A 13,103-nucleotide genomic window follows, 5' to 3' on the forward strand; every position below is an offset into this window, starting at 1 on the left:
CTCTAGTTTTCTTTTCCCCCATATAAATTTATATACATCAGCAATACCTCTGAGCAGTTTGTTATCTTACTTATATACACGTTGCTTGTGCTCATTCCATTGTATTTAAATACGTTCAATATTCAGGCAATACTTGAACTGTCTTCTCAGTCTTCTTCATGGTCAGCCTCCTCCCATTGCCCATTCCATTGTATTCAAATGCCTTAATTCGGCTGAGCTTTCAATTCAACAGATGTATAATAATTTTCACTCAATTATTTATAGAACATTATTTGATTTATTCACTTGCTGATAACTCCGAAGCATAAAGTAAAATAAAAAGCAACAACAAAAACAACATATGACGCGTTGACTCTATAAAAGCAAAACAAAAGAAGAGACAGAAAAAAAAGGCAAGTTTACGATTGGCAATCAGCCTTATAAAAAACGCGCCTTAAATGTGCACAAGAGGAGGAGGAGGAGGAGCAGGAGGAAGAAGAGGAAGAGCGAGTCAGTAAACATAAGAGACAAAAGCAAACAATATAGACCCAAAACGATTTCAATTTATTGAACTAAGCCTTGGCAATCGGACGATGACGTCTAAAGCAAACGAAAAATTGGGATAGGTTTAATTTGGCACCAAAATATGAATGTGTGCATAGCATATCAACAATTTGTTATATGACCAACAACAACAACTACAACAACAGCAACAGCAACAATGTTTGGCTCAGCGCCAGCCACGAGGCGTTGGTTTCATTTATGCATCTCTGGCTGCATCTGTAGCAGCATCTGTTCTCTAACAACAGCAGAAGCTGGCCAAAAGTAGCAGCCAAAAGTGCAATTGATGAATGAACGAATGAGAGACACGGCGAGCGGGAGAGCTACAGAGAATAACAGAGAGCAGAGTGGGAGAGAGAGAGAGAGAGAGTGTGTGTGTTAGCCTGCACTCATTTCCATAGTAGTAGACGCCAACGCAACGCTACAAAAAGCGTTGCTAATTGAATGAAATAAAAGTCGATGCAACAACAACAGATGCATCACTGTGTGGAAGAAACAACAGCGAATACTCAATACCCTTAGCATATCATATTCTCTAATCAATCATAAATAAGAGACCAAGCTTATGAAAAAGAATTAGTGATAAGAAAAAGTGATAAGAAGGGGAGTAAGTGAGCATGAGGCATACAGTGAAAGATAGGGAAAGGTGGCGAAGGTAAGAGAGACAGAGAGAGTGTGAGAGTGATTAAGAGTGAAGGAGAGAAAGATAGAGAGAAAGATAGAGAGAGAGAGAGAGAATAAGAGGCGAGTGCTAATCTTGATATATACATAATGGTAATTAGTGATATTGAGATACAAATAACGGGACAATACAAAATATAAGGGGATTTTAAATTAACATACGGAAAGAAAATTTAAACATATATTTAAATTAAAGAAGGAGATTGATTTGATTGTTGATTTGAAAAAAAAAAAAAAAATAAAAAGTATAAATTTCCATTCAATTCAATATTGTGAGTCGTTTGACCTAGCTGTACTACCTTGCCTGGGTATTCCCTATATCGAATGCCTCGCGCAATTGAGCATTGCCGGTTTCGCTGTCTGTCGTCTTGCACAGTGGTCCAATCGTCGCTCGTCGCTCGTTGGAATCGTCGAACCGGTGTGGCCCGTCATAACAAATCGACAAGCAGCGACGACGGCGACGACGGCGACGTCGACGTCGCGTCGAACCGCGAATTGCGACGCGAGCAGCGCTGCCGGCTACCAGCTGCCAGCTGCTGGCCGCTGGCTGCTGTGAAGATCAGAGACTGACCAGGCGCGTTCGCTTTTTGTGTGTCAGACAGACTTGAGTTGTATGTGTATCTGAACGATACGAAGAGCCAGCGTACGTACGGAATCGGGTGTGATGAGAGTGAGCGAGAGAACGGGTGAGCGAGTGAGAGGAGGCGGTGCGGTGCGGTTGAACGGTACTCAGTGACTCGTTAAGTGCTTTTTATAACGGCAAGCAGCAGGCGGCATCGATTTCCACGATTTCCACCTCCATTTGCGATCGATGATTGATTCGATTTCGAGGGCAAATTGCTGGAACATTTGTTGCATGTGGCGAATCTCTTATTTAATCAAATGTGCTACACTCTGTGCTCTCCAGTGCGAGTATTTGTGTGTGTGTGTGTGCAATTTACTGTGCTTCAATTGACAAAGCGGCAAAAACTAACAAAAGAATTCAATTAAGTAGCGACGCGATGCTCTTTTTTTGGCGCAAATTCAATTAATAAGCGCAAAATGCAAAAGCAAAAATATGCGTATAAAAATACATAAAAGCAAACAGAAATCGAAAAGAAAAAACAACAAATCCAATGGAAATAATTTAAATAATAAGCGTAAAGTGCAAAGCGAAATGAATAAAAAATAAATAATTTTTGACAAATATAGAGGCGAATTCTGAAAAAAAAAAAAAAACAAATAAATTTATTCAAAGCAAAGTGCAAAGCCAGAAAAAATTAATTAAAAGTCGCCATTAGCAAACAAAATAATAAATAGTTATTTTAATCTATATAAATAAATACAGTAAATTTTGTGCCAAGTTATTCAAAGATTTAATGTGATGTGTAGAAAATATCCAACATATATATAATTAAAGCTTATATACAGTCAAAAATAAAGGGTTAAACTATAGACAACAATATTTTATTAAATTTATTGCGAAAAATAGTTTATTGTTTAATAAAAATATATATTTTTAATAAATAAACAACGGCCTAATGATTGAAAAGATTGAAATAAATTAATAAGTTTATTTAAGAAGTTAAGAAATATCCACCATTTATAATTAAATAATATGGTAAAGTCCCACCCAATGCAATGCACAGGAAATACTACATAAATACTTTAATAAAAACACTTTCGTGAATGAGTTAAAAAATGAAATCAGGCCAATCGCCACAGTAACGATAAATAATCATATTTAAATAAATATTTTCCATTAGAAAATTAATTTAAAAGCAATTCTTATATTTGTTAAATACAAACCAATAAAATAATTGAATTTACATGTAAATTGCGATAGTACAAATAAATAAATGTGGATGCATAACAAACTGTTGGACATGTGCTAACGCTTTAAGTCAAGAGCCAGATCTTTTCTGCTGCTGTTGCAGTTTCATTTGCTGCTTGTTTACTTTTGTTAAATTTGTTTTTGTTTTCGACTGTGCACTGCGCTGATTAGCCCAATTGCGGCTATTTGCCCAGTGTGTGCGTGCCACGCCCACAATTTGCTTAGTTGTCCCACCCACATAATATCATTTGTGCGTGTAAAATTTTCGTTAATTGCTTTTTTTGCGGCTGTCTTGTTAACATTTGTTGTTGTTATCGGCGCTGTTATTATTGTTGTTGTTATTTATTATTGTTGCATTTACAAGCTAAATTATTTTTATTGCCGCTCGTAATTAGCAAATTGTTTTCATCCAGCTGCACAGATGACGTCACAAGCGCAAACAAAATATCTTTTAATTGTTTAGATACATATAGTATGTGCATATATTTATATACATACATACATATATACTCATACATTTCTTGTACTTTTTTTTTTGCGAATTCAGCGTAGCTCAACAACTGAAAAGCCAGGCGAGGGCCGTTTGAAAAGATGATAGTATAAAATTTATATTTTAATAAAAGCAATATGAAGGAAAGTCATAAATATAAATACACTAAAAAATAAATGCAATTAAAAATAAGAATACACAAAATTGTTCATGCTATTATTTTCGTTTACAAATTTTTCAAATTTGGAGCACTGCAATTTAATTGAGTAAAGCTGAGAGCTGGCTTTAAGAAGATGTGTGAACGAAAGTATAAAAAGGTAAAGCAAAAGCCTGCGGGCAACCGTAGGTAAAGAGATGACCCAAATATATTATGTATATATGTTGATATATTTCTTTTTTTGTAAATATCTAGAGTACTTGGCTCTTAAAAGTTGCAAAAGTAAAAGTTCACCTTAACTTTAACTTATTTACAATTTCAAATAAGATGCCCACAGCTTACGTTTTTGCCATTAAGAGCTCCTGAACTAGTTTCTAATCTTTAGCTACGAAGCGAAACATGTGACTATAGTTTTGTATAATTATCTTTCTGGCACTCAACGCATCCTTAATGGGTTTTAATTGGTCTGTGGCTTTCATTGAAATTTATGACTGCATGAATCGGAAAGCAAAACAAACTCGTATTATTATTTAATGTTTTTCTGTTTCCACTGCGCATTGCAAAACAAAGCAGACGCAAAAAACATGAAATCAAATTCCATTTTCTTTGCCATCTAATGTAAGTGATTACCACAATTTGCATGTTGTGCCTGTGTGTGTCTGTGTGCGTGCCTGTGTTTGTGTTGTATGTACTTTAAAAACTAAGAGCTTTACACAAATATTTGGCATTTTCATTAGAGGCACTCAACGTGCCAGAGCAAAGCAAGGCAAAACAGAAAATAGAGTTGATATAGTTTATGCTCTACTCTTTTCTATATATCTTTATAGAGTGAATGCATAAATAATTATTGCATTAGCCGCAATAGTTTTTCATATTCGTTTTTTTTTCTTTTTTTTTTTTGGCTCCACACACGAAACGTGACACTTGGCTATCAGATTTTGCACTTGAGCGCTAATAAAAAACACGCAATACACGAAGGTTGCGGTTGGGGCACGTAAATACAAGTAGTTCGACACCTAGTCATAAGTACGAGACAGTTCCAGTTATTGGCTGCTTACAAAAAGCTAGACAAACAGTTGAAAAGCCCCCAAAAAAAAGTTGATTAATCGAGCCACTTGGCAGCTACACTAACCAATCGAAGTCAAATACGTCACTAATGGACTCTTGAATTCTTTTTGTTTACAATTCTAATATACATTATTGAACGAATTGAAAATATTAGAATAATGTTAAGAGTAGCAATTAAAATGTTTAACGTATCGCATTCTATTAAAATTAAGAGCAGTTTTGAGTTGTTCGCTCATGTGAAAGTGTATGTCCGCGTCGTTAGCAACTGTGCTACACTTTTCATTTACGTTGCAAGCGATCTAATTGATTTTTGGTGTGCTTAAAAGTCGCTTTAACAGCGCTCAAATGCAATTATGAGCTCAGCGGCAATTAAAAGCGAAACGCGGCATTAACACGTTTTGGGGCAAACGCGATAATTAGCGCTTAAATTATGTCAAATGCGATCAACTCTCGTTAATCAATGTAAACAATATATATTAGCAGCGTATAACATGAATATAACAGTTGTCATTACAGCTGCCTGCTAGTTAACAGCGCTAGCACAGCGCTCAAAAGCTTGCTACGTTAAATAGCATGCAGAGCACAAAATGGCTGCTCAAGTAATCAGAACGCGTTTGAAACTCGAGCGAAGCGCACGTGCTGTCAACAGTCGCGAAAAGAGCGTACAAAGCAAATTAGGAGAGGCGCCCCTTTCGACTGTTGCCCAACAACAAGTGTGTGTGTGTGTGCGTGTGCGAGTGAGTGAATCTCTCTTGCTCGCTCTCTCTTTACCTGTGCTTGTGTCATATTCACCACACTTTCAAGTAGGGGACAGGCTGTGTGTGCTTTTCACAGCGTGTGAAAATATTCGCACACTCACAACGTCTTGGTGAGCACGCGAAGCCAGTTGCTCCTTGAAATCTCTGTGCGTATACGAGTGCGAGTGTCAGTGCGAGTGCGAGCTACAGCGAAAGCGATAGTGCCAAAGTGAGCGCGACTGTGAGTGCGAGTGCGAGTGCGAGTGCGAGTGCGTTACAATAAAAAAAGTAAACAAACGTGCCAGCAGAAGAAATAAAAACTGCCAAAAAAAGAGCATAGATTGTAAAGCTTTGTTTACAGTTACAGTTATTTTAACTGTTGCTGTACACTCTCTCTCATTCCCATTTTCTCTGGAATTTGCATACATATGTGCATGTATTTAATTTAATATAAGTAGCAGACCTCTGTTTTGCGCTTAGCAGTGAGTAGAACAGTTAGCTGTTGGGCAGGGGTTGCTGCTGTCGGCAAAACGTGTCTAATTAAACAAACAACAAAATTAAAAGTTTACAATAAATTTTTTTTAATACAACGAAATAAAAATGTTTATTTGTATGCATTCATTTAATTATATCGTTTTTTATCACCGCGCGCGTGCATAAACATGGATAAAACAAAGCTAAAATAAATACAAATTATTTATATATTCAATCGTTAGTCATAAAATAATAATACGCAACAAAACCAACAACAGTAACTATTAAACAGCTAATGAACTGCGCGAATATTAAAATTGAAGCGATATTATTTCATTTTATTTTCATTTTATATGATCTGTGGCATTTGCAACAATTGAAATTGCACCATGTGCGCTTTGTCAATTAATATTTTAATTTCTGTATAATGAAATTCACATGTGAAATTTATGGCTTCTGTCAATTTATCGCGCTTGTTGTGTTCTGTTCTCGCGCAAACTCGAGCAGAAATTCAATTTGCATTTAAAAAGGAATTTAAAAAATATATATTTTTCTTATTGTTATTATTATGATCCTCAGCTTGTGGCTAACGAAAGGCATTTTAATTTGTCTGCCTATAACAAATCAATAATATTTAAATACCGAAAATAAAAAACAAAAGAAATACAAAGCAAAAGAAATACGCAAAAAAGAGTAGAAGCAAAAAGAAAAAAACAAAACGGACAGGTGTGCAAAAGAATCAAATGAATCAACAACAACAACAACAACAGCAACAACAACCACTAGCTAAACCACCTATTCTACTTATAAAGAGCAACAACTAAGCAGCAAACAATAAATATTCGAACAACAAGTACAACAGCAATACAACAACAAAAGCAACTGCAACAGTAAACATGTCGGAAAACAGCGACAACAATGGCGACCAGCAAAGCCAAGGCCAGGGGGCGGAGGGCGAGGCCATGGGCGAAAACAAAATGAAGTCCCGTCTCCGTAAAGGAGCCCTCAAGAAGAAAAACGTCTTTAATGTGAAAGATCATTGCTTCATTGCGCGCTTCTTCAAGCAGCCCACATTCTGTTCCCACTGCAAGGACTTTATCTGGTAAGTTAACAAGCAGATCAATTTATCTGGCAATTAGCGTAGAAAAGTGAAACCCAATCGAGCTATAAACTATTAGAGGATATATACTTTGCTTAACTTGAAACATTCACTTTTAGAATAAGCTTGTATTATCATTAGATATTATGATTCATATCTATTTTTAATGAATAGCTCGTTTGATACAACAAAGATATATTTTGAAATTGATCATACATTGAAATCATTATGAACTTTACAAAAAGTTCATCATAAAATGTACATTTTCATTCAATTAAATTAAATCATCAAGAGATAAGCTAAAAATATTAATTAATATGAATTATGTTTATCCAAGACATCAAGTATACGCCTTTAAAAATGTTCTGCAGCTATGAATAACATAGCACTCTATACTCTCCCTATCACTCAACTACACCTATTTCTATATTACTGCTTGCTGCTACACATATTCTTATCTTTCAAACCCCACGCCCACAAAAATTCAGAGAAGAGACAAAAGTTTCTTAAGCAATTTCCAAGTCTAGGCTTGGGTAAAGCTCTTGCTACTCTTGATCTTCGCTGTTAAATTCTTGTATACCCTGTGAAATTCTTTAAAATTATGTTTAACGCCTGGCACTTGTGGGTCTACGCCGTGACAGCGAAATCGGCGACATAACTAAGCAGACTACGTCAATCGATATTATGCCTATCTGCTGGCCAGCGAATAGCAACAGCTACAACAAAACAACAACAACACGAAAAACAGGAAAGAGAACAAAGCCACACATTAAAGCCAAGCAAATGACATTGCAATGGAAGCACGTTGAAAACCAGAGATAAGAATCAAGTTTAAGGGAACGACCATTCTATACCCTAGCAGAGGTATTCTTGAGATATTTGATATATTGCAAATATTTTGAATATGGTATGATAAGATAATTAAAAACATAATGGAATTTAAATGCGATTTTTAGTAAAATTCATAGGTTTTTATCAAATTTATTATGAAGATCGAAAGCTTCGCGGGTTTTCAGTACTTTAAGTATTTAGACTTTTAGATCATTGAAAAGATTCATATATTTTTGTTTTACCATTCTCTGTGTTGCTTCCTTAGTATAAAAATTTTATTACATATTATTAATAACATAAATAGAATTAAGCTATTAATGTATATTTAAAATTGTGGACGTATTTATATAGAAAATTAATCTAATTAATTGATTTTTATATGAATCAATTTAGAAGTTTTCATGCTAAAATTTCATCAAGTTGGCTTTTGAAATTATTAACGGTATGTACACACTACATATTGAAATCATAATACCCAGTTTGACGACGAAAGGTAGCATGTAGTCTGCCCTGGTCGTGTAATATTTAATTTAAGTGAAGCCCGCTCTCAAAATCTTGCCAAATCCGTTGTTATGCATACAAAATAAACACAAGAAATACAAAATTTTTGGGGCCAGCTGGCAGTTTGAGTTGCGCTTCCTTTTCCCTTTTCCTGTTGCTCTTCCTGTTGCTGGCTTTTGTACCCCGCTTTCGATTCAGTTTGACTTGTGGATTATGAACCAATCTCATGCGCATTAGCTTGCGGTTCACCTATCTACACACAAAAATAATTTGTTGAACGTGTCGGCACCGCAAAAACCTTAGAAAATATTTGCATAGCTTGCCAGTGAACCAACGAATCGCCAATGTGCCCAGTCTTTTCGGAAAATATTATATATTTATATTCTTACAGCGGCTATCAGTCGGGATATGCATGGATGTAGGTATTTTTATCGTTAAATGAAATATACATAATATATATGTCATTCATTTCAATTTGCTAGTTTACTGTTTTAATTCGCAAAAACATCATTTACTTTTAAATTACTCCGAATATAATTTTCATTGCCTACTCTCAAATGGTTTTAATAAGAATTTTAAGATATATGTAAAGATTGAATTGAGTGATTAATTTTTAAGGATTGATAGAAAACAAACTTTATAACTAGAGCTGCATCTTAGAACTTGCATCTTCGAACTTTATATAATCAGGTTTCATGGCAAAATTTTGCCTTGAGGAGGTTTTACCTACAATCGTTTTTATAATGTAATTCTCAAAGGGCATTATAAAAATATTATATGAAAATAATAATGAATTGAGAGTTTTAAAATATAAATCCTTACTTTATTTATATGCAGTCAGCGTATGACAACCAATACTGTTTTTTCTCTATAAAATATTTAATCATAATAAATGTCCTATTACGCATCCAATCAGTATATATATATTTCAATTTACATTAGGTAAATTGAAGCCAAATTAATTATATTTTATATTCATAGTTTGGTATAACTTGGTCGAGCGTAATTCGTTTGGGCTTTCAATTTAATTAATTCGAAATTGAAAATTCACAATAGCTCTCGAGTGTCAAAGGCCTCTCTAATCATTGCGTTGACAGCTCAAAAGCCACACAATGAAAATGACAAGAAAATTAATTGGAAAATCGCATAGCTGGGCACATGTCAACAAGTCAATCCAGATGCTGTAACGCCCCAAAGTTGGGCGTGTCGCTGGCTCTTAGCTAATTGCCATAAAACATTTAGCCAATAATTAAATTAATTGCTACTTAAAATGCGACTCAATGATCCAAGTTTCAACACCACCAACAACAACAGAAAACCGGCCTCCAAACGCTAGTGAGCCATGTGAAACCGAGTCAAACGGCCCATAAGAGACATTCGGCTCTACACGCAGATACACGCACAGATGCGTAGCTATTTCGCTGCTGTATTCGTTGTTCTTCTGGCCACATCGTGAACGCCTCTTTTGGCCAGCGGCAGCTAATTAACAACTCGAGTTACAATTTTCGACTCGCAACGCGTTTCGCGACTCGTTTTGGCCTTTTAATTAATAGTTGTTGGCTCTTTGGTGGGTGCACACAGCCCCCAAAAGGCGTTGCAGGCACGTAGCACATAGCAGGTAGGCGCACCGGGCGAAAGCGGGGGATGGGCTACGTGGTGTCTGACAACGTGTGGTGTGGCCTCTATGCTTCCCAGGTGGCTAACTGCTGTTAGGGGTAGCAAGTGAAAATCGCCGCAGTGTTTATGCCACGTAATTTGCATAACAGAAGCGAGAAAGCACAAAAAAGGATAGAAACAACAACAACAAAGAAGACAGAAGACTGATCTAGTCAGGTCCTGGCTATATAATACCCTCAGCTCGAGTCGCAGCCTGTCACGTAGTCACTTTTTGTATGTATATTTTATTTTATAGGACCCAGTCAACTAAATGTAATGCATCTATTATATAACACTCTTATCTCTTTGTCAACAGTTAGTTTATTCTACGTTGACAGCAGCTAAATGCAGTTCTTTCATTTATTTCCAGTTTATGCTGCGGTAATCATGCATTGCAGTATTTTATTTGTAATAACCTAAATAAAACGCTCTAATGAATGCAAAGAGCGTAATTACACCTTTTTATACATACATGTATATATTGTATATTTTAGAGGAGGGACATTAGTTTTGTGTGCATACGCAATGCAATATAAAGTGATGAAAATTATTATACATAATGCGTAAATAGATATTCATTCAGCATTTATATACCCTTTGGTCTACTCATTTATTGCAGGGTATGGGAATTATAGCACCTCTGACAAATTTCGCATTTCCGACACGTTGCCTTTTACTCTCTCGTATACTCAAGATACATTACCGTCTAAATGCAGTCAAGTTAACACGTTTTTATGCCTCAGCATGTGGAAGACGGCGTTCCTTTATGTTTTGATCAAATCAGAAAAAGAAAACGTTTTATTTGTCTGATTGCAATTCGACTCTGTTTAAACCCTCGCTAAAACTCTATATTTCTCTCTTTCTCTCTCTCTTTATGTATATATAAATATATATATATACATAAAAATGAAAACAGAAATTCCGAATTGTTTACCTTTATCTCTGCAATCCACATAAATTGATATGACATGTGAAATATTGATGTATCGTTATTATAACTAAATCAAATGTTATAGACTGAACAAACACTATTATCACACTTATTGATTATGTTCAATCATCCGAAATGACATTTGCTGAAAGCATTGAGAGGAGACATTACCCCGCACAAGCAATAAATACTTAACTTTGACCTAATGCAGCTGGAGTATTCAACATTCTTTTGCTGCAATAGCGTTATCAAATTGCTTTCAATTTATATTGTACATTTTATAGTTATTGTAGATGACTACAAGGCGCATACATGCTTTTAAAGATATAAAATAAGTTTTTATCAGCAATAACTATTTATATTGAAAAACTTGGCAAATGAACATGGCGCGATTCCATAAGAGAAATTTACGAGGAAAATAAACTTTTCTCTACAAGCTTCAAAGCAACATTATTTATCAAAAATGACTCATATATTTCGACAGAACATTTCAGTTTTTCTTTGAGCATGTTTTTGGAACATAATTATATGCCTTCCATTAATAATAAAACCCCCAGAATATTTTATAAATTTTCCTTTGATTAATCACGATCTTACTTTCTAAGCTGGAAATCATATAATTAATTGCAAATGAAAGTCACGAATTCGTGCATCTGCGTAACTTTTTAAATCAATCTTAAATCTTTAGCGTGCACTTTTAAGTTTTTCGCTTGCGTGTTAAATTAACTCGCATCAACTCAACTCGACTCAACGCAAAATATATTTTTTCCGTTTTTCTTTGCTGCAGAATTTTCGCTTTTGTTGTGTTCCTTTTGTTGGTGTGCGAAAAATGCGCTTAATTAAAAATTGGAAAAAAAAAACTGCAGGCAAAAATGCGCAGAAAAAAACTAGGCAAGGCAAGCTCGGTTGAAAAATACCTGTGTAGCATATCTGCAGGCGCGGCGCATGGAAATTGCTTTTCCAGTTCATTTGATGCGCAAACTAACAAAAAACAAGGTAAAAGAAAAGCCTGAATAAGCAAAGACAAAGAACAAAAAAACACAAACTAACAAATTGACAAACATTTCATAATTGTAATTAAAGTAAAGTGCAGATTATTAAATGAGCACAGAAAATATTCCCCCGGGCCTAAGCTCTTTAATTGTTTTCATTGAAGTCTAATCGGATTTTGTCAACTGTGGAACCTCAAACTTATCTGGCAATTAAAATGGGCTTTACGTAAAACACAATGAGGGATTGCAAGGCGAAATAATTGTGTTTGGTGTGATGTAATCAAATAGAATTTCGAATCGACAGGAAGTGGCCGTAATTTATATTTCCTATCAATTTTTACAAAGAAGGACTTGCCTAAAATGGATAGCTATTGTTGTAAATTTATTTGTAAATATGTATGTATATTTGTATATCTATAATGAGCTATGAATAGGCAAAGTAAATCGATACAATTACCCAAAATAATTTAAAATACAATTGTAAAATTCGAAAATAATGAGATTCACATCGAACATTAATGTATAAACAAGTGCGCCTGCTCCCTTTCGGGAGTGCTTGACTCAGAAATACCCTGATTCCTGACAGCGCTGAAGGTTTAATCAAAATGTACACGCACTGACATTAGCAGACTCGCTCATATAAATGTCAATAACTGTGTGTCTATACATGCTTTATACATATGTTGAACTAATAATGTAAAGAATGATAATAAGAATGTATTATGGGATCAAATTGATATTAATAAGAATTAAGGACAGACGACGTCAATGCAAAGAATGAAATTTTAGATGCGCGTGGAATGACAGAATATATATTTAAATTTTCATTCTTCATGACAACTGATAACAAACATAGATTCAGAGTATAGAAGCTCAGCGCGTGGCCTCCTCCTCCTTTTTCTTGTTGTATGCGTTTGCATAAGAGTTGTATATTGTATTCCTATAATCATGGATATATGTTTCTCCCAATTCAGGGAATAGCAGTTTTAATAGCGACTAGAAAACTTGCCAGTGACTAAATGTGTACATAAATGCATATATATATGCATATCAACCACAGTTGTCTTCCTCGCTGCAGTTCACATTTGTTCACAATTTTATAAATCGCCCACTGCAAAGCGCACATATTATAT

At 35.0% G+C, this 13,103-nt stretch overlaps 1 protein-coding gene across 8 annotated transcripts in view; it reads left to right on the forward strand.

Annotated features, from left to right (window-relative positions):
- The first annotated feature begins 1,892 nt into the window (after nt 1-1,892).
- Nucleotides 1,893-13,103, forward strand: part of Pkc53E (Protein C kinase 53E) — a 31,280-nt gene continuing 20,069 nt past the window's right edge. For 2 of the 8 annotated variants that reach the window (XM_018106560.3, XM_018106561.3), the window contains exons 1-2: nt 5,341-5,653; nt 6,540-7,062. In XM_018106560.3, coding sequence (XP_017962049.1) covers nt 6,857-7,062 — 206 coding nt within the window. In that variant the 5' untranslated portion in view covers nt 5,341-5,653; nt 6,540-6,856. Of the gene's footprint in view, nt 1,908-5,262; nt 5,654-6,539; nt 7,063-8,782; nt 8,810-13,103 lie in introns of those variants that run through there. The other 6 variants (XM_089262479.1, XM_089262476.1, XM_089262478.1 and 3 more) reach the window with 6 other exon arrangements.

Source organism: Drosophila navojoa, chromosome 5, assembly GCF_054131105.1.
Source record: "Drosophila navojoa isolate 15081-1374.11 chromosome 5, UAZ_NAV_1.0, whole genome shotgun sequence".
NCBI classification, from domain to species: Eukaryota; Metazoa; Arthropoda; class Insecta; order Diptera; family Drosophilidae; genus Drosophila; species Drosophila navojoa.